At 42.2% G+C, this 22,103-nt stretch overlaps 2 protein-coding genes across 2 annotated transcripts in view; both read right to left on the reverse strand.

Annotated features, from left to right (window-relative positions):
- LOC134221610 (uncharacterized) overlaps positions 1-22,103 on the reverse strand; it is a 637,051-nt gene that overhangs the window by 192,790 nt on the left and 422,158 nt on the right. The window lies entirely within an intron of this gene.
- Positions 9,101-10,674, reverse strand: LOC134227685 (uncharacterized). The gene is made up of 4 exons (XM_062709341.1): positions 10,311-10,674; positions 9,947-10,057; positions 9,641-9,888; positions 9,101-9,583 (listed from the first exon to the last, which is right to left on the reverse strand). The coding sequence occupies exons 1-4, from the start codon at positions 10,672-10,674 to the stop codon at positions 9,101-9,103; spliced, it is 1,206 nt and encodes a 401-aa protein (XP_062565325.1).

Raw genomic sequence — 22,103 nt, forward strand, 5'->3', positions numbered from 1 at the left:
CTATCCGCAAAGAGCAAGACATCGTCGATGTAGATAATTTTTTGTTCAACGCTTTCAAGTATTCTAGACATTTCGCGTTGAAATATCTCGGGCGCACAGTTTACCCCAAACATCAAGCGTGTAAACCGGAACATACCATTTTCTGCCAAAAATGTAGTCAAGTCTCGCGACTCCTCGCTCAGCTCCAAATGATAATAGGCGCTTTTCAAATCCAACTTCGTGAAGTAGCATGCGCCTTGTAGTTTGATTTTCATCTCATCTAGGACTGGTAGGCGGAAGTATTCTCTTTTGATAGCTTTGTTAGGCGCTCTCATGTTGACGACTAATCGAAAATCGTCTTTCCCTTTGGATACAGCGGACATACCGCTTATCCATTCCGGTGCTGACACCACTCTTTCAATGATGCCACTAGCTTCCATCTCCACCAACCGTCGTCGTGCGCCTTCACGATATGCCGCAGGTATATTGAAATACGCATTTCTCGTTGGCGGAATGCTTTTGTCGATGCTAAATTTGACTTTAACCCCGGGCATCTTCGGGAAAATTTTGGCGTCATTTATCTCACACTTGTTCACCTGTGACCCAACAAGCAAAAGACCTAAGTCACTTGCTGTTGATCTGCTGAGGAGAGACCGTTTTCCTTCATTCACCACCAGAAAATCCGCTATCACTGAACTTTCTGATCCAATCGCTGCTACAGTTGCTCTGAATGCAAAATCAACCTTCATTGGAGCACTTGCTGCATAAGCCCGCAATCCCCTATCGGTGTTAATTGCAATGGGAATCAGCTTGGCTGATCCAGTTTCGAATTCTAGTTTTAGATTCAGCCAGTCACAACCTCCAACAACATTCACATCCGCCCCTGAATCAATTAGAAATTTTATTGGGCTGGATGATCCCACGCGACAGTTGATCAAAACGTCTTCAAGGGAAAGTGCGTTCAGCTGTTAAAATAAAAAAACATTTCTTTTTTTAAGGAATTCAACATTTATGAAAAAAAACTAGTATATGTATTGTACTTTTTGTATGTGATACATCTCAAGTCAAATTCATTTTACCTCTTCTTCCTTGGTAGCAGCTTTCACTTCTTTTGGAAAATCCATTGGTAGTTCCTGTACTACATTGATTCGACTCGATCTGCACACCACAGCAAAATGGCCGAATTTGCCACAGGCGTTGCACTTAAGCTTCAGTGCCGGGCAAGGACGATTTCTGTGCATCCACTTGTTGCACCTTGTACACAGCTCAGGACGATTGTTGGACCGATTTTCATTTCGCCGGAACTGTTTGTTCCTGTATCCTCTCGATTCACCACCGCCTTCCCGTTTGATTGTAACTCTTGGTAAGCCGCTCCGTACTAGATTGATCGACTCAGATTCCACAGGCAATTTTCTGGTTTCGGCTTGATATGCTTCATCTCGTGTCGCGGCCTGCACAATTACGTTGGTCTCGTGACCGAACGTCCTGGCAGTTCTAGCTAGCTCACGATTTGTCATGCCCTTTAAGAGCTGCGCTCGCACAAAGCGTTCTTGGTCGTCAGTGCTGTATCGACATAAACGAACCTTTTCCATCAATCTTGAATGGAAGCTCATCGCTGACTCTCCTATACCTTGCTGCATGGCTGAGAAAGCTTCATGTTCTGCAGCGGTATCGGTCATGGAGCGGAGGTGGTCTTCGATGTTCCTGACAAAAGCTGTATAACACTCTTTATCATTCAAATCCGGTCGAAGTTTTGCTGCTCGTACAATTCCTTGAAGTTGATCACCCATCGACAAAAAAAGGAGCTGGGATCGACGCACAGGGTCAATTGCGTTAGACAGTGAAGCCGCAATTTCAAAATTCTCGATATACTTTGACCATTCCTCCCACATTTTGTTCGCTGGTATGTTCTTGGGGAATGGCTTCATTTGGTCCCACCTGACACTTGATCCACTTGCTTCTGACTGCGATGACAATGTCCGATAATTATTCCAGCTTTGCTCAGCAATGGTGCCTGAGTTTACCTGGCGCTGGCTAGTGGTTTTCGATGTTACTTCTGCAAGAGTTTTCTTCAAGTCGGCGATCTGTTGCTTCAATATCTCATTCTCTAGGTATGGGTCCACAGAACCTTGGTGATTAGCATACTCGTATATTTCATTTTCCTCATCATATTGTTCCTCATCATCATAGAATACCGGAGCACGAACGAACCTTCCGGGATCCTGAGGACCTGTCACATCCATCTCGAGATCCGAAACATCACACCCCCTATCGTATGGCTGGTCGACGCGAACGTATTTACCTTCTGATTCCATTTCAAAGGTTTAGTTGCGTTTGAGCCAAAGTTTGGTTTCTGTAAACATAGGGAATAGTTAGGATTTTTTTCATTAAAATCTCATACTGAATTTTTTCTATTAAATATTGCTTATCTCTTTTTTTTTACTTCTTCAAATTTTATTACACATTTGGGCAGTTTCAACTTCACTCCAATCATCATAGGGTTTTCATTACCACTTGAAAATATTTCTCCAGAAGGTATTCTTTATCCCTCTAAATAATGTCTGCACCGGTGGTTTTCATTACGCATACGGTCAGTTTATTTGACAATGGTTTTCATTACTCATTTAAGCTATTATTCGCGCACAGGTGGTTTTCCTTACGCACCTTCTTATGTTTGGGGAATTTCTAGTTTCCCTCCTTTCTATTTAGGCAGTTTTCTTTACTCGGCCTTGTTTTTTTTCTCTCTCTCTTTTTTGTATTGGAATTTCGAAAAACAGTTTTCTTTACTTGCCCTAATTTTACTCCGACGGTATTCGCTACGCGTCCATCAAAAGATATTCAACACATATTTTTGTTCGAAACTGTGTATATTTAATTTTCACTCGGTGGTTTTCTTTACACACCAATATTTGATCAGGATTTAGTAGGAAAGAAAAAATGTCTGCCATTTTCTTATTCATTTGTTAAACTCACTTTTATGCCTCACTAAATAAATCCCAAGACGAGTGATTCTACAAAACGAAAATATTTTAATGTCCTGTTATGGTCGCCAATGTAAATTGCCTTATGATTCATGGTGTTTAAGCACTGCAAATAACTGCTGTAGAATCACCCGACTTGGGAAATTAGATTGCAGATGGAACACGTCTTACCTCACGAAAGCGCACAGCTAAAATGGCGATGATGCTTGGCCTGCCGTAACTACATCCGCTTTTGCCTTTGTCAGGATAAGCGTCAGTAGTGCCAATGTTTGCAGCCAAGTTACCCCCATTGCATGACAGTGATACCAACACTGCCGTCTGCAATCTATGACATATGTTAAGGCCAGTATGTACCTCACAATGTTGGTCTGGAAATAATCATTAGTGGAAGTAACTGGAGTAAGAGTACGTTTTCGATTTCTTGAAATACAGTCGATTCTCTACACGGAACCGCGAAACAACTCACTTTATGGTTCCTTCACTCAAATCAACCCTTGCGTGGAAGAAGCTAAAAGTAAGTAAAATGCAAAAAAAATCCGGTGAGTACTTTCCATTTACTCCTGTGTTGAATTTTCACTCACTCTGAGGTTTCACCAACGAAAATTTATGTTATTTTCACTCACCTGGGACTCTGGTGAAAACAATTCAAATTTGGCTTCTTCCACGGAACAGCACCGTTGGGTCGATGCAGCTCTCTTTGTTTATAATATCATTCCTGAGAGGGGGTGAGAAAACTACCTAATATTGAGTTGAAAATTTGAACTTCGTACTCAAAGTTGAGCGCTTTAAACTTTTTTTTTTGGTTCTTTATTTTTTCTGTGTACGTCTCATATTTTGTTTGGGTTTCGCTCACCTTATGTCATATATGTCATATATGTTATTATATATAACAAAAACATCAACAACAAGAAACGACATAGGATCTAGTGCCCATTTCAATGTTCCTTCCATTCCTCGATCTCCCCCTATCTTGATGGTCCTTTCGATATCGAGATGTGGAGAGGCGACTGTAATATCAAAAGATGAACTAAAAGCACTGTTTCAGTTTGACAGCTACTCCGGCTCAGATAACCAGTCATCGTATATCTATGTATATTTAGAGTTGTATAAAAGTAAATTTCCTATCACTATCGTAAAAGTAGACAATTGAGTTATAAATAATGTTCAAAAAGAATCATAAACGCGATTATTTCTGACCACTTCAATGATTTACGATGCCACATCGCTTAAGTTGGTAAAAATAGTATAAATCATGTTTAACGTAAGCACGTTTAAGATCATATAATGTGTGATGTTAAAATGTTCGTATTATTATACATAACGCATCGGATGTTTTATCGTAAACTAGATGTTTTATCGTAAATCATCACAAACTATTTCATAGATAGTTGACTAGTTTCACGTTATCTCTTGCTAGAACTGAAGTATATTTTTAAAAGAAAAATCATGTCTGAGGCAATGATTAAAACTAGATTATCTAAAATTGAAAAACGCGGTACACACAGTAGATTGCTAAACAAGTATCGTGACCGTTTCAGGAGAACGCTAAATGCTACTACAGATGGACGAGAAATAAACAACGAGTCTAGTGTTGTATCACCATCCTCATCGGTTCAACGCACAGAAAGAAGCAACACTCAAGAGAATTCCATAATTGCAGAGATATTTATTGCCTGTGATCAGGAACAAACGGAATATGAAGGTTATTAGTAATTGTCAATATTTTAAAAAAATTCTATAAAATTTTAATTACAGGCGACGAAAGAAAAACCCGAGTAGCAGAAAATAGCTCAATAGTATCAAATGTTGATAAGAAAGCAAAATGAGATATTAACATGATTGATATAAGAGATAAAAGATCAGACGATAATATCAATATTTTGCACTAAAATATCATGAGAAGATCAAGTTATGCTATTTGTAATAAGTGATCAATATCATGTGCCATTAGTTTGTTCTTATCCAAAGCATATCTTGATATTTAAATGATATTTCGATGCGAATTTTTGATAGTGTTGCCTGTTCTTTTATCTCTTATATCAATCAAGTCCATATCATGTTTTGTTATTCTGTTCATGGCTTCTGCCCGGGAATTGTTACAGATATTCGGAAGTGGTCAAACGAGAATAATATCCCCCAAACAGCCCTTAAATCGCTCATAAATGTTTTAAACACAAACCTTGGACTAGAATTAGCTAAGGATCCTAGATCAATTATGCGAACTCCAAGGAATGTGAGCGTCAGTGCAATGGGAGAGAACGGACAATACTGGCACCATGGGCTAGAACCTTGCCTCAGACAGATATTCCGAGATCTAGACACACCTTTGTCTATTTCAATTAACATAAACGTAGATGGTTTACCTATTTACAAAAGTACCACTAAAAATTTCTGGCCCATATTATGTAACATCCATGAAGCACCTCATATTGCACCCATGGTCGTGGGCATATTCTACGGTAATGGGAAACCAAAAAATGTGAATGAATTTCTCAGCGCCTTCATTGATAAATTGTTGCCTTTGTTGGAGAACGGAGTTCAAGTGAATGGGTATCTTTTGGCCATAAGAATTCGCTGTTTCATCTGTGACATTCCGGCCAGGTCATTTATTAAAAATGTGATCAACTTCAACGGCAAATATGGCTGCATAAAATGCACCACTAAAGGACGGTTCAGCAAAATATCGGGAACCATGTCATATCCGGAGTCGACTGCACCGCTGAGAATTGATGAAAAGTTTCGGTCAAAGCAATACTCTGATCATCAAAGAGGCGACACACCGCTCATGAAGCTACCAATCGACATTATCCAGGATGTCGTTGTCGGTGATTCCTTGCATTTGCTTGAATTAGGTGTAATGAAAAAGCTTCTAACTAGTTGGCGTACAGGTTCAATGTCTATGAAAGCGAAATGGAGTACTTTTCAGAAAAAGGCAATATCGGAGTATTTAGTTCAAGTTAAGTTTCCCATGGAAATCCATCGGCAAATGAGGTCATTAGAGTTTGTATCATTATGGAAAGGCTTAGAGTACCGAAATTTTATTAACTATGTTGGTATAGTATCGCTTAAAGACTTTCTTCCTGAGAAGTTTTACGACCATTTCCTCTACCTTTTCTGTGCCGTAAGAATTTGTTCTGTCGAAAAATATTCAAATCTTTTACCTGTAGCTAGGTCATTGATTCTTGATTTCATAGAGAACTTTAAGTCATTATATGGTACTGAATATATCTCAAGCAATATCCACAATCTTTGTCACATTGTGGATGAAGTTGAAAGATTTGGTCCGTTACCATCGTTTTCTGCGTATCCATTTGAAAATTTTATGCATTCATTGAAAAAATTAGTAAAAACCGGTCCAAACCCATTAGCCCAAGTTGCAGCTCGAATAATTGAGTCGAAAAATGTCGATTGTACTAAAGAGGATCGTAGTTTTAAAAATATGGCATCAAATAATGTGTCAGTAGAACAGAAAAATGGAAAAACTATCTTAAATATCTCAAGTTTCAAATTAAGTACAGATTTCAAAGATCAATGGATATTGACCAGACAATCCGAAATCATTTGTTTCAAAGGTGTTCATGAAGATGAAAAAGATTTGCTAATTATAGGGTCTAAAATTGTATCTAAATATGATTACTTCCTGAAGCCATTCAAATCGTCATTTCTTCACATTTATATTTCCAAAATTAATGCGAGTAATCTTACAAATGCCAGTCATATTCATATTTCGGACATATTTTGCAAATTAGTGCCGTTGGTCAAAAATGAAAGTGTAGTCTTTATTCCACTACTCCATACGATTAAATGAAATAACTTGATCCAGTTATGTAGGAGCTTAATGCGATGTAAATCAGTATGAAATCTCAATACATATAAAAACACAAAACTTAAATCACAAATAGAAGAAAATCGGGTTCAAATACAAAAAGAAAAACATATTTAAAGGTATGATGACGAAATGTAGGTGACCAAAACAAAAAGTGCACGGATTCCATTTCAAATACTATGACAGCCACATAGGTATACCATCAATGATCACAACAATGTGTACCACGGCGAGAGCGATTATAACGATGAGAACAGTATGGACCACAATGTTGACTCTTTCTGTAACGAATAGGAATATTGTAAGTTCTCATAATGAGAACGAGTGTTCACGTTCACCCGACGGAAATTTCCTCTACGATGACAATTTGAACCACGAAGACAACCGACATTAAGATTAGAGCAACGATGCACAGTTACACAATATAGACAAAAAATTTTAATAGTATGACGAGGACGATCATAACCATGGAAGCCGAAACCACTAGTAACGACGATAATATTCACAACGCAACGGTGACAGCCACTTGACCAACGACGATCAAGAACGACATAAATGTTGTCGACGATAACAATGATTTGAACCAAGACGAGGGCGACCTTATCCACGAGGACCATATGGATCACAATAACGATTCGACTTGACTTGATACGCAGGTAACTAAGTTGAAGACCATGACAACGACGTTTGATGTCCACGACGGCTAGAGCACCTTGTTCCAACTTGTATTTACTAAGTAGGTATAAACGTATTTGAAAACGAAGATATAAGCATAACAACAAACGGAAACTAGCATATGGTTGCCATGACTATATAACATAAATTATTAGAATGAAGAAAACAATCTTGACCAACAACGACATGCTTACTAAGATGCTTGGAAACAACGACATGCTTACTAAGATGATTATGATTGATTCTACCTTCAAATATTTTAAATAAATATGTGCGAAAACATAGCAGTCTAACAAACTTTGAAATAGTAATAGCAAAACAAATTGTCATCGTGGTGAGTATTTTCATAGTATCATGGTTATTCTCGTTGTTAAATACGTAGATATGTGGTCGTCGTCGTCGTGGATATTAACATCGTTGTCATGGTTCTCAACGTCGTTACATATAGCACATAGTGTGCATATAGTCTTGTCATCTTAGATCCATATCTCGCGCTTAGTTTCATAGGGGCGTAACTGTATTGATCGATTCCTCTTCGTCGATGTTTTCTTTTTATTATTGTACCGAATTGCGCTAATTTGTCGATGATTTAATGGTTTGGTGTGATAAAGGATGATTGTATCTTGCACCATAATCAATAATCACGGTTATAGCTTGTGAAACAATTGAGTTATTAACAAAATATAAAATCGATTAAGAAAAATCGATCAATACAGTTACGCCCCTATGAAACTAAGCGCGAGATATTGTCTTTGTCGATGAGGACGCCCTCGTCGTTGTTCAAATTATAGTAATTGTTTTGGACCTGTACCTCGACATGAATCCTCGTCTTCATCCTGGTGGTCATCTGTGGTGTCAGAATTGCTGCTACCGTCGTGGATATATCCGTATGTATCCGTCGTTGTTGTTGAGGCTCATGATCATATTGTTTTACTGTTATGATCGCCCTCTTCACAATGCAAATTGCTATCAATATCATTATTATTTGAGCATCGTGACTATGGATTTGTTTATTTTCACGTGCAGGTGGAGTACGTCACATATTATGTTGTTAGCATCGTCATTCAATTGTGATCGTGGAGAACATGTTCAGTTATCACGTTCATCGTCGTCCTCATAGATACAATCTTCATTGATGAACGACAATTGCCATCATCAAGGATATAAACTATAAGATAGCTGTGGTCCTAGAAGAAAGAGTCAACATTGTGGTGTGTATGCTTCTCATCGTAATAGTCGTATGTGGTAATCATTGATGATTGGCAATATTCTCAGGGCAATGTGGTAAAACCTATACTTAACGATGATTTTTTGGTATGGTTATCGTCATAGTCGTAGTTTTAATCGGGCTACACATGTCGTCGTCGTAATTGATAAATTAACATTCTATTTATCCTTGTTTTTTTATTTCAATGTAAACAAACATGGTTTTAGATGTTTAACAGGAATAGTTGTATCTTTTTGAATAAGAAACTAATCATATCAATCTCTACTACCACACTTAGCAGTGACATGTAGTGAAGGTTATATAGTAATTGTTAGAACTCATATTAATAACATTCGAACGTGCTCCGCACCAACGTCCTTAGGTATAATGCTTAAAATATTTAATTAGAAAAGAGCAGATTCGAATCTGAAGTTAATCTGAATCCATCGAAGTATTTCCATCACATTCTTCGTCATCAGACTCAAAGTTGCTTTCATCTCCAGCCATTCGTTCATCATCATCAGATGAAGGTGGATCTTCGTGGTCTGTATTGTGTCCATCACCTGCAGATATTGCAGCTGCTTTGTGAGAGCGTTTCGGTCTGCATGCCGATTTCCGAAGTTTCTGGCACGTAGATCGTGGTTTACAGTAACGAAAGAGTTTATTTCGGCAGAACAGCTCTAATTTCTGTGCTGTGTACGACGGATCACCAATTCGCACTATATCGCCCAATAATTGAATGACATTACCGTATTCACGGAAGCCTCTCTTAGTCTTATTGCCCCGGCTGATTCCTGTCCATGTCATCTTTGTCCAAAAATCACGTGTGAAAAGACAATTAACTACAGTATAACATGCATTGTCGCCTTTCTGGATGTATGCGTTTGGAATTATTATTTTTGCGAAATATTCCAACTGAAAAGGGAAAAATAGGGTTAGCATTGTTTAGATATTTATCATAATACTGCATACAAATCGTTGACGTAGGTGTCTGCTATTCAGCTTGATGTTCCATTTGCTGAGCTCATCCTCGTTATTTATGAGCGTATGATTTTCGACGATGTCATCTTCGGACTTGGCGGAGTTCTCCCTTGCTTCAATATCAGACAGAGCAGCATAACGCGCGAAGTTAGTTTCAAAAGCTTTCTCGACAGATTTTGTGACAGTCGTTTCGATGAACACTTTAAGATCTGCTTTCATTTGCTCGTAGCTCATCGACCCTTCAATTTTTAAAGGATTAATAACATACTATTGAAAACAATTGGGTGAATATCATACCTGTTATTTGTAAGGCTGATGTGTTGTTCTCGTCTGCATACTGATAAAACATATTTTCGTCCTGTAAATAACCCTTTCCGTCACCCAACACTGTTTGTTCAGGTGATGTACCTAAAATTGTATACATAGTTTTATTATATTTTACTGTTGGGGATAATGCTAGGCGTAGGTTCCACAAAAAATGAAGGAAGTGAACCAAAATATGGATAGCGGGCAAACTCGGGGTGTGCACGTAGGAAGTTATAATGCTAGGAAGAACATGAAAACTCTAATATGTATGAACATATACCCTTGGTGTCGCTGTGACTCAAAAGAAGATTGAAATCAGCAATGAACTTTTATTAAACTTTGTACATTATTTTACCTCTGATGATTTTACTGGATGTTGGCAACTGATCCGCAGGAACATGAATTTGGTTGACTTGAGACGTTAAGGTGCAAGAATTGGTGTTGTGTTGCACGGGCAATAAAGCAGATGCTTGTGGATGAATAAGCGTTGCTTCGATCATATGAGAATTGACCGAGGGCTTAGCATGTTGTACCAAGGATACATTTTGTATCTTCTGTGAAGTTGTTTGCTGTGTAATAGTGGGCTCGCAGTTTTCGTCATATGCCATCGACGCACGGGGACAGACAGTTTGACTCGAAGAATACGGTTCATTCAGTACAATAACATTCGCGTTGGTATTCGTTGGGATACTCAAACCAGCAGCCACGAAGTTCTCCATTGTATGAGACAGATTTCTCGAATCTTCGGATGCGTTGTCCACTTTCAATTGGATTGGTATTGATTGGAAAGAAGCATTTTGTAGGTTGCATGCTGATAGGAAACTAAAATTACTTGATGTTCTAAGATCTGAAGCATCATCTTACCTTGTATCATCTTATTATAATCCTTTGGAGCCAGTGCCTTCGGTTTTTTGGCAGGTTTTAGCCGCTTCCGCTTATTATAGATGACGGAGACTTCACGTTTGGAGAGTTCCTCGGCAGCTTCTTCAGCTAGTTGGATATTTTTGAAGCTATTGCATACTATGACTGGAATCTTCTTCGTGGGTCCATTGAATTCTTGTCCAGCAAGCCTTTAGGCTCTCGATTTTTGCATTGGAAAGTTTTGGCCAAAGCAGAACATTTCTCTTTACCCATGCTGCAGGTACAGCCATTACCTTGAATTTCTGGTTCTCGATGAATTGCACGACGGTATACATCTATGAATAATAAGAAATAGCTATCATATTATAGAATAGTTACAAATTCAAATACATACCTTTAATATGGAGTGAATTAAACAAAAATTATCACACAAATCGAAATTCTTCGAACGTTGACAAACTGTTTCTCTTATTGACAGATCAATCAGAGCTGACCGTGCAGCCAGTGCAAATTAAAAGTCAGAATTAAAAGTTTTCATTTTGTTATCCCAATATACTTCCGCATACGTTTTCACAGTTTTTTTTTATAATTTTTTTAAAAAAATAAATCAATTAATATGAAATTATAATTGTGGTGTTTGTTTGATAGTTGGATTTATCATCGCAAGCAAACACTTAATCTTTGATTATTTGCATGTATTTGCGAGCTTCTACAGTTTTGGCATCACTTATTTATCAAACTTAGGAATTGTGTTATATGTGAAATCAAGTCTTCTCAAATCGTAAATAAACTCCGATATGGTTGTATATGTAGTAGCAACAAATCATTACTGAAAATACGATCAAGAATGTTATTATAATAAAGGCTTTTACGAAAACATTTTTTTTATATCTTATTAGATGCAGGAGTAAGTTTGTAAAGTATCGTATAGCAATGATGCATGGTTATTTTTAGTCATCTGACTGGACAGATAACTTTATTTGGTTTTAACTCTACCAATATTGCATTCCGGCATGGTGTAGAGAGATAGCGCGGCAGTAGCAGCTAGGGCATGAGAGTTCGATTCCAGGTAACATCCGATTTATACAAAAATAACTTCGCTTCATCGATTTACGGCAATTATGACTCTAAAATGTTTAATAGATGGAATGAATTGATTTTTTTGCGTTGAATAATGGTTAATCGTATATCACGTTGCTATAGTAATACATGAAGTCATTTTAAACTTTATAATGTTTATCCTAGAGATGCTAAAAAGTATCATATGAAATCAACTTTTTTCAAATTATTTGTCTTTCTTATGATGTATATCGCCTCCACTTTAGTACGTATATAAGACTTTGACGCATTATTTACGATTCTGTAATACTGTATATGGATCCGTATATTGAATAATATACACACAAAAATGTTTACTGGGGGCCCACTATTGTCATGTGTAATTGAAAACGATTTGAATAAACAGCAACGGAGATATGAGGTTTTTTTGCAACTAGTATTTAATCAGCGAACGATCAGATTCCGATCAGACAAGTCGCTTTTGTTCACTCGCAGTTCTGCTTATGGTTTTGTGTTTGATCGAATATAGCAATTTTCGATCGAAATGACGAGTGAAGTTACAGTGACGAATACGCTGGCTTTTGTGTTTCCCGTAGATGCCACGCCACCAACAGTAGCAGATATGGTTTGTTTTATCAAATCGCTCAACGGTGACCGATCAGCAATGGAGACTGCCTACAAGATCTCGGACGAGAAGTCCGTTTTCATTCGTTTCAAGTCCGATGAGGCAATGAAATACGTGATCGCGAACAACGAGAAATCTCTTCCTTTTCGCTATACAAACGGAAAGGAAGTGATGGTATGTATGTCGGTGGCGGGAACCACTCGATACGTGCGTGTGTTCGATTTGCCACCCGAAATATCGGATGCCGATTTGGTGTCAGTACTATCAGCATATGGAAGGATTAAACGTGCCGTGCGGGAACGGTTCCCTGCTGAGTTTCAGCTTAATATGTTTACCGGAGTTCGTGGTTTCTATATGGAAATCGATAATGTGATTCCTGACATCCTGTATTTCCGTAACAGAAAAGGGCGAGTATACTATGATGGGATAAAATTGAAATGTTTTGCTTGTCAGTCGGATCAACATTTGAGAAAATGTTGTCCTATTTTGCGGGAACGAAAACAAGAAAAGAAGCAGCAATCAACATGTTCTACGGTCGCACTTGAAGTTGAGATCCTCGAAGAACTAGGAGAGTCAGAAGCAATGGAGAAAATAGTACAAAACAACAGCGACAAAACGGAGAAGAAGAGCAGGAAGAAAACAGATGCCAAGCGACAAAGGTCACACGATCTAGAATCGGACTCTGCTGTAAACCCGACACAAAAGAAACCCAACAACACGGCATCTAGCGAGAGTGGAGATAGCATGATCACGGTACCAGAGATTTCACCCAGGAAGCATAGGTACAGAATTGCAACTTATGACTGGCTGAGCGACGAAAACGAACGGAGGTTAATAATTGAAGAAGATAAACAAAGAATTCCGATAGAAAAAATGGAATTCTATTTTGATTAGTTTTTTGCATTGTAATTTATTAGCTCTAAGGTGTTAAATTCGATGTAATTGATAATGTAAAACAAAAAAAAAGCATTCGGCTCCGCAAAGTGTTTTTATACACGACTGAGCCTTACAAATAAACAAATTGGTTAAAAAAATAGTGTTTTATTAACATACACACGGTCAATCATTAAGCGTGCTGTAAAATCACAGTAACGCAGCTAAACCTGAACCACTGTGATGCAGCCCAGCAACTGCTGTGTCAGACAGTTGCTGAATGGGGGACGGATATCGCCATCATAGCGGATCTTTACCGGGTACCCGCCAGGAACGGTAATTGGGTCACCGATGGGTCTAAAATGGCGGCGATATGGACAACGGGGAAATACCCAGTCCAAGAGTTGATGTCTTCTACACACGAGGGTTTCGTCATTGCCAAAATCAACGGGGTCTTCTTCTGCAGCTGCTATGCGCCTCCTCGATGGTCGATCGAGCAGTTCGGTCGAATGCTAGATTGTTTGACGGCTAACTTGATGGGGCGTAGGCCGGTGGTGATAGCAGGGGACTTCAACGCTTGGGTCGTGGAATGGGAAAGCTGATCCACGAATCAACGGGGGCAGATCCTGCTGAAATCACTGGCCATGTTGGATGTGGATCTGGCCAATGTTGGTACCAAAAGTACCTACAGCTGGAACGGGGCCGAGTCGATTATCGACGTTACGTTCTGGAGCCCTGGCCAAACGAGTAGTTCTAACTGGAGGGTAGATGATGGCTACACTCACAGCGACCACCTGGCGGTTCACCACAGTAACGACTATACGACCAGCATTCAGCGGACGAAAGAAGGGGCGAGGCCTAGCCCTCGTATGTGGAAGACATCGTACTTTGACGACGATGTGTTCAAGGAAGCGCTCCGCCGCAAGCACAATACTCTCGGTCTGAGCGGCGATCAGCTGGTAACAGTACTCTCGCATGCATGCGATGCCACCATGCCTAGGAAAGTACACCCTAGGAATGGGAGGCCACCGGCTTACTGGTGGACTCTGGCAATTGCGAACCTGCGCCGCGCCTGCCTACGGGGACGGAGGCGGATGCAGCGAGCACGCACAAAAGAGGAGCGTATTGAACGACAAGTGGCGTTCGTGGCTGCTAGAGCCGCTCTGAAGACTGAGATTAGATCAAGCAAAAATGCCTGCTTCGAGGGCGTGTGTCAAAGTGCCAACGCGAATCCATGGGGTGACGCCTATAGGGTCGTATGGCCAAGACACGTGGGGCCATGGCCCCAACAGAGCGGTCTCCAGCAATGTTGGAGAGAATCATCGCGGGGCTCTTCTCACGTCATGACCCAAGTCCCTGGCCTCACTTTATCGAGCTGCCAGGGGCCAGGGTGGCCGACGAGGGAAGTGTAACTGTGGCGGAACTTGCGGGCATTGCACACTTACTTAGTGTAGGTAAGTCGCCAGGACCGGATGGTATTCCGAACCTGGCCATCAAATCGGCCATTGCTGAGGCTCCCGAGATGTTCAGATCTGTTATGCAGAGATGCCTGGACGAGGGAGTCTTCACTGAAGCATGGAAAAGGCAGAGCCTGGTCCTATTGCCAAAGACGGGAAAACCACCGGGGGATCCCTCGGCATATAGACTAATATGCCTGCTTGATACTGCGGGGAAGGTGTTCGAGAAGATCATCCTTAACAGGTTGTTGATACGCACGGAGGGTGCGGATGGTCTATCGAGTAACCAGTTTGGCTTCGAAAGGGGAAGTCGACCGGAGAGGCGATCTTGTCGGTTACAAAAGACGAGGAGATAGCTATCCAGCGTGAGAGGAGGGGAGTTCGCTATTGTTCAGTAGTGTCTCTCGACGTGAGGAATGTATTCAATATTGCCAGTTGAGCATCTATTGCAGATGCGCTCCTGCGTTTTGGAATTCCCGAGTACCTGTACAAGATTCTCGGAAGCTACTTCCAGAATCGAGTACTGGTATACGACACGGAGGCGGGTCGGAAGTGCGTTGACATAACCACAGGGGTTCCGCAAGGTTCCATACTGGGTCCGGTGTTATGGAACGTCATGTACGACAGTGTCTTGAGGTTGCAGTTCCCACTCGATCGTAATTGTGGAGGAGTGGATGAGTTCCAGGAAGTAAGAACTGGCTCACCACAAGACTAAAGTGGTTGTTGTTAATAACCGAAAGTCGGAGCAACAAGCGGTGATAAGGGCAGGCAACTGCGCGGTCACCTCTGAACGCCTCTATCAAACTCTTGGGGGTAATGATCGACGATAAGCTCAACTTTGGTGGTGGTTGGCCACGTCAATTTCGTCTGCAAGCGTGCCTCCATGCCAGCAAGCGCAAGCATCTGGCTAGTGTCGCTCTGTCCATACTGAGGTATGGGGGGAAGCTTGGGGCACGGCCCTGCGTATTAACTGCTACAGAACGAAGTTAGAAAGTACGTATAGGCTCATGTGCCTAAGAGTTGCGAGCGCGTACCGTACCGTGTCGCACGATGCACTTTGCGTCATCACCGGTATGATGCCTATTGACATCGTTATCGGTGAAGACATAGAGTGCTTCGAAATGCGCGGCACGAGAGGCATCCGTAGGACTGTGATGTTGGCCTCAATAGACAAATGGCAGCGTGCGTGGGACAGTTCCACTAAGGGTAGATGGACCCATAGGTTGATACCGGAGATAGATACGTGGGTCAAGAGGCGCCATGGGGAAATCACTTTCCACCTGACCCAGGCCCATACAGGCTATGGTTGCTTCAGACGGAGCTACACAGAAGGTGACGCGTGGACTCGAGGAGTGGCTAGTTCAGGCGCAAATAAGAGGTAATTCAAGGGTTCGGAGTCGGATTCATGGGCCATACTGGTGCCCTGTGGTCGAAGTCGATCGTTTTATCGTACAAGTGGCCGCGCGAAGAACAACATGTCGTCGTCGCTTTTGCGGCGTCGGTCAACCGGGCGGGCTCCGAGCCCGAAGACGGAAAGGGGTCCTCGTCAAGGTTGGGGCAGGCGTAGGCACCGCGTCGGCAAGTCCCTCTGTGTGATGGCGAATTGGCCCTATCGCAGAGAGGTCAATTTGGGGTGCACGCGGCAGCCGTGCACAGGGAAGCAGGCGCGAAGTCGACCCTTCCCACCTTCCGAGGACATAGAGCGTGGTAAGGCCACCTGGAAAGCCGGCAATGCGCTGGCACGATACCATGATGTTCAGCTAACCTCGAGGGTGCGTTTTACATCAGGGGAGGACTATTGAGAACGCTCATGCTGATGCTAACGCACTCGACGTTATAACGCAACATCGACTTCAATGGTGGTAACCTCACCACCCGCCGATCGTCGTCGAGTAACCTATCGGCCTGTATCATAAACTCGCGTAAGAGACGAACACCTTGACAACGAACACCACGCGGGAACCGCAACGACCTTTATTTCTACATACGGAGGACACCGCAGCCCACCCGCGACGTTTTTGCTGTCGGGGTGAGCATGGTGTTCACTGCATCACAGTAGTCTCTACTGCAGCTGCTGGTTTTGATCAAGAAGCCACCAGTGCCAACGCTGTAGTTTCGACATAATCTGTTGAGACGCTGTGCTCACCGCATTCCATATAACCTTTTCCCGACACATCCTCTTAACGAGGTTGTCCGGGTTTGTATCCATGCCGCTAACAAGCAGCATGGCATTGCGGTCAACATCGAATCGCGGGCATGCAAACATCACATGCCCGCCCGATTCTACCTCACCTACACATTCCGGGCACTCCGCAGAATCTGTGAACCCGCACTTACGCAGGAACTTTTTAAAGCAGCCATGTTCAGACAACACCCATGATAGGCTTCCTACTAATCCAATTCGACACAACCGGAATTAGCCTGTGTGTACAACGAACTTTGACTGCAGTGTCCCATGCTCTTTGCCATTTGAGCAACGAAGCTGCTCTCTTGACACGTCGCATTTGCACCGAGTCCCTGTCGTTGAAGCGCTTCAAATCTTCCTTCCAGAAGTATGCATATCGTCATCATCACAGCGATGACGCACACAGCCTCATATGATATGGTGCGGTATGCGCTTGCATCCCTCAGACACATCAGCCGGTGTACCCTGATTAACTTCTTAAAATAGAACCCGGCCTCTAGTGCTTTGGACCATGCTGGTACACCGTATCGGATAATAGACAATGCTACCCGCTTTAAGCCTACGCACCTGATTTTGCACCGCCGATCCGTTGGACATCATTCGCGATAAATATTTTATTGCCAATAAAGCCCTTTGGCATACATAATCGACGTGGCTCGTAAAATTGAGCTTATCGTTGATCATCACGCCCAGATGCTTTAATGACCTCACGGAGTTAACTGTGCAGGTCCCTACGTTTATCCTCGCTTGCTGCAACCCATGGTGATTATGCACCACAACAACCTCATTCTTGTGATGTGTTTACGCCAACCTCCTTGAGTTGAGCCAATCTTCGACTCTGCTAATCGCGTACGAAGCTTTCAATTCAACTTCGTCGAGAGTGTCGCCTGTGACCTCTAGCATTACATCATCTGCAAAGCCTTCTTTTTTCACACCAGCCCGGGAGATTTAAGCGTAATACTCCGTCATTCATGATATTCAACAGAACAGGTTGGAGGATCGATCCTGCTGACACTTCAATCGTCGGTGTCGACTAAAAATATCCTGTTCTGGAAATAGCTTTTCAGAATGCTGCACAGATAATCCGGTACTCCCAAGCGATGCAGGGAATCAGCTATAGCTGCCCAGCCAGCGTTATTAAATGCATTCTTTACATCTAGTGTAATCAATGCACAGTAGCTAATACCTCTCCTATTCAAACCACGCGCTATCTTAGCCGTTTCCGGTCATCGATTTGCGATTCGGCTTCGCCACCACATCACTGGTGATCAATACATGCGAGTTGTCTGTTTTGGGAAAGAAGGGCACAGCCAGCAAGTCGCCCCACACTCACGTCCCGGGTAAAACAAGTATACAATAGTCGATCGAATCCTCCTCCCGCCCGTCGGCGTCATACGGGCCGTGCAGGTGGTGCTAACCTCCATCAGCACGTTGTGGTACCAATACGGCAGAAGAAGCATATACAAGCCAGCCCGCTGACGACTCTCACCGATCCCCCTAGGTATCATCGGTACCGGATCGCAGTGTCAACAGTTGCATCGCCGCTGGTCGGCCTCAGCCCAAAAGCGTCTGGCAAGGTCGTCGATCACAGCACGAAGGTCGACGTCGCTCTCGGCCACTCAACCAACACCGATAGGCCGATCGCCCAGGTAACCCGACAGTGTGGAACCGCTGTAAGTACCTCAAAGCACCCATACCCACAAAAACCATTGAAACATGAAGTGTTAGAGTAAGATTAAAAAGTGTTCAGCCTCACCACCAACCTAAGCATGCAAGAAAAAATAGAAATACATTTGACGTCATTAGTAGAAACCGTACAGACTGCAGTCAGATAGCCAGTAGCTTGCTAAGTAAAAGAGAAACGTTATGAACGAAAATATACAACTTACGCATGAAGATAGTTTTAAAAGACAATGTTTAAAAAAATCTAAATCTAGGTATCTAATTTTATAGAAGGCTTGGAATAAGTTTCAAGGAATTGAGGGAATTATCAATAAATGGTTAGCTTTATAATCGAATTGATTACGTTGTTAAATTGAGTCTTTGGGAAACTACTAAAATCGAGGAACCGAATTTCTGGGAAGATTGGGTGAGCTGGAGGTGGGGTTGTTGGAAGTGTTGGGAGCATTAGCTAGCAGGGCAAAACCGATCTAGAATTCTAGCAGTCGACTACGGTCGTCTGGCGCGTAAGCTAGAATTTAGAGGCCCTTCCAGGACCCTCCTTACAACCTTTCCAAACCGAATCGCAGTATCCTGGATCTCAACGTCACACTGAGCTCTCAGTGCAGCTTCGGTAATTTCGTCCAGGCCTCGGCATTGGATTACCTCTACTAGGCATAGCGCTCTTCCCTGAACCGCATCACCCAGCACCTCTTCTGACAACTTTTTATACGCGGAACTCTTCCGCGTGGCATCCCGCTTCAGGACGTGTATCATCTCGCCCTTCTGCGTTCTGCGGTCCCCGTCTACATAGCTCTTACCATCAGCCTTGACGATAATTGCTTCGCCTCTGTCCTTCCTGCCATGACCATTGGAAGGTGTGCCCTTTCCTCTATGGGCACTCCCCTTCTTGGCCAATGACGCCTACGCCTCTCTTGCTGCTTTTCGCTCCTTCTTCGCCTTTTTGGAATTCACAACTTCCCTCCAGGGCAAGCCTTCCTCCTGGTGAACTTCGGTAGTACTCGTAGAAGGAGGAACTGGTTTCCGTCGTTCCTTAGGGCCGGCTACCTACTCAACCGTCTCCCGACGGATCTTAGTAGCCTTCTTCTCGTGCAATACCGGCTTGGCGCTAGCTCTTTTCAGGTCGGTTGCCATACTGACCTTACTAAGCTTTGGAGTTGTTCCAGTAACAGTCATGCGTCTGCGGATTCCTACAGTCTGGCTTTCTGCCAGCTGCTTTTCTTCTGTAAGGACTCGAATTCTCGTCTCAGCTGCCTTCCTGGCCTCCACCGCTTGGCTCACTGCCAACTCTTTCTCATCAGTATGTTGGTGGATCTTTCGTTCCGCCTCCTTACTTGCCTGCAGCAAGGACTTCCACTCCTGCTTTGCCTCTTCACCCATGTTGCAGAGGGTCGGCACGGACTTCTTAAGGTCCTTGCTGTACTTCCCGCCGTTGTCCAGAAAGGACATGATTACGTCTAGGGCTTCCATTTTTCCCGGGAATCAACTTCCCGGGAAACGGGAAATGAAATAATTATCTCGGGAAATAAAAAAAATCCCGGGTCCCGGGAAATAAAAAAAATTCTCGAAACTAAATTCAAAATCGTAGTTTAAATTTTGTCGTAAAATATGATTTCGAAAATATACATTCTACATCAGTGATTCTTGCTATTTTGTCCTCAAATGATGAAAAAGTAGTTGAAAGCCTGAGAAAGTTTTTGTTCAGTTTGAAAAGCGTTAACTCCTTCTACAAAACGTTCGCCATGTCATAGGTATCAGCATCTGCTCTGGCTCAAAAGTAAGATCTGCAGTGTCTTCGAATGTATTTAAAGCAGATGAATGAAATATTTGAAATGAGAATTCTTCCTTTGCTTGAAATGCCGAACAGCACTTGAAGCGCATCAAATTGCAAAAGTTTTGCGAGTATTTGTTGTAAGCCAGTTGTAATGATCGCATACTAAAAACCTTAAATCTGTTTTTCCATCAAGATCTGTTAGCCCACCAATATTATAAAATATTCAATGAAAAAATGAAATTTTTCAGAAATATCCCAAAATACAAACGAGTCTTCGGAATATGAGTCTGTTCGGGAATTGACTCAAAAAGGATTGAAGGTCTTAAAATACCATTGACAATAATAGGACAAACTTGCCAAAGCGGTCACTACTATTGCCTGAATATCTGCGAACATTAGTAGCTCTGCTGTTTCACCACAGACACTAAATTTTTAATTCGACTTCACAACGCTTACCGACGTTTGGACCTACTGAATTAACGAACGATATATATAAACTGGTTCTTTGTCTCCCTTCAACACGTGTTGGAATGCACCGTATGATTCTGTAGCATTTTCAGTATGACTTAAATTCATAAACTTCAAAAGGAAAACAAATAGTGAGATGATGCTAGTAAAAAAATGTAATTGATACCCCAAAAACCGTTATCATCAAATTAAAAAAAAAAAAAAGACTGTTATTACAAATTATTTTAGTATGTTCATTTCCCGGCAAATTCGGGAAACTGATACACAAATCCCGGGAATCGGGAATCCCGGGAAATATGATTTCCCGGGAAATCGTTTCCAGGAATGGAAGCCCTAATTACGTCCATTACGTCTGTAAACACCTCCATTTTTTGGCCTCCATTCTCCTTGTGGTTGGTCATCACTTCCGTGATGGCCCTGGTCAGGGTAGCTCCGTCCGTCTTGATCTCGATGAACGGCTCCTCCGACCTGCCACGCTCTTCTGTATCGCCTACCCTGGCGATCGATCGGTGGGGCGACCTGTTAAGGCCACTTCGTCAGACGCTTCTTTTTTTTTCCAAGTTCGTTTATTTGGTAGGCTCAGGCGTGTATAACACTTTACGGAGCCATATTTCTTTGTGATATATACAATCAATGTCATTTTTTTCAGTTAGTAAGAGAGTGATAGGAGCCAGCGTACTCGTGGTGATTCGAGGTTAGTTTACAATATTTAAGGATGGACGAGGCTTAGGATTCGGAATCAAGGAATTTCGGCTGCTCATCCGGGCATTTGGCGTAAGGGACGATGTGGCGTGTCGTCGTGCTCGAGGATTGGTTCTACTGGGAGCGTCTTCCGGATGGCCTGAGTAACGAAGATCTACGGAACATAGAGACAGAGTACAAAAAAAAAACTTTGACAGAAAAAAAAAAATAGATTTTGATGTCAGAATCACAAATGAAACTATAAATGGCCTGCATATAGACCGCATCACGATCCCCCAAAACACCTCGAATTTCCCTGAAGGGTTGTTCACCTCGGGCCACTAGGGTATCCAATAGTCAGTCTCTGGAGGCGTCATTTTCCGAGCAGAACCAAACTACGTGATCGATGTCATCATAACCGGCTCCGTCAGACGCTTCTTCCTCTCCACTCAAATTTGTTTTTTTTTGTTTGGTTCCACATTTTG

The sequence above is a fragment of the Armigeres subalbatus genome, chromosome 3, assembly GCF_024139115.2.
Source record: "Armigeres subalbatus isolate Guangzhou_Male chromosome 3, GZ_Asu_2, whole genome shotgun sequence".
Classification (NCBI taxonomy): domain Eukaryota; kingdom Metazoa; phylum Arthropoda; class Insecta; order Diptera; family Culicidae; genus Armigeres; species Armigeres subalbatus.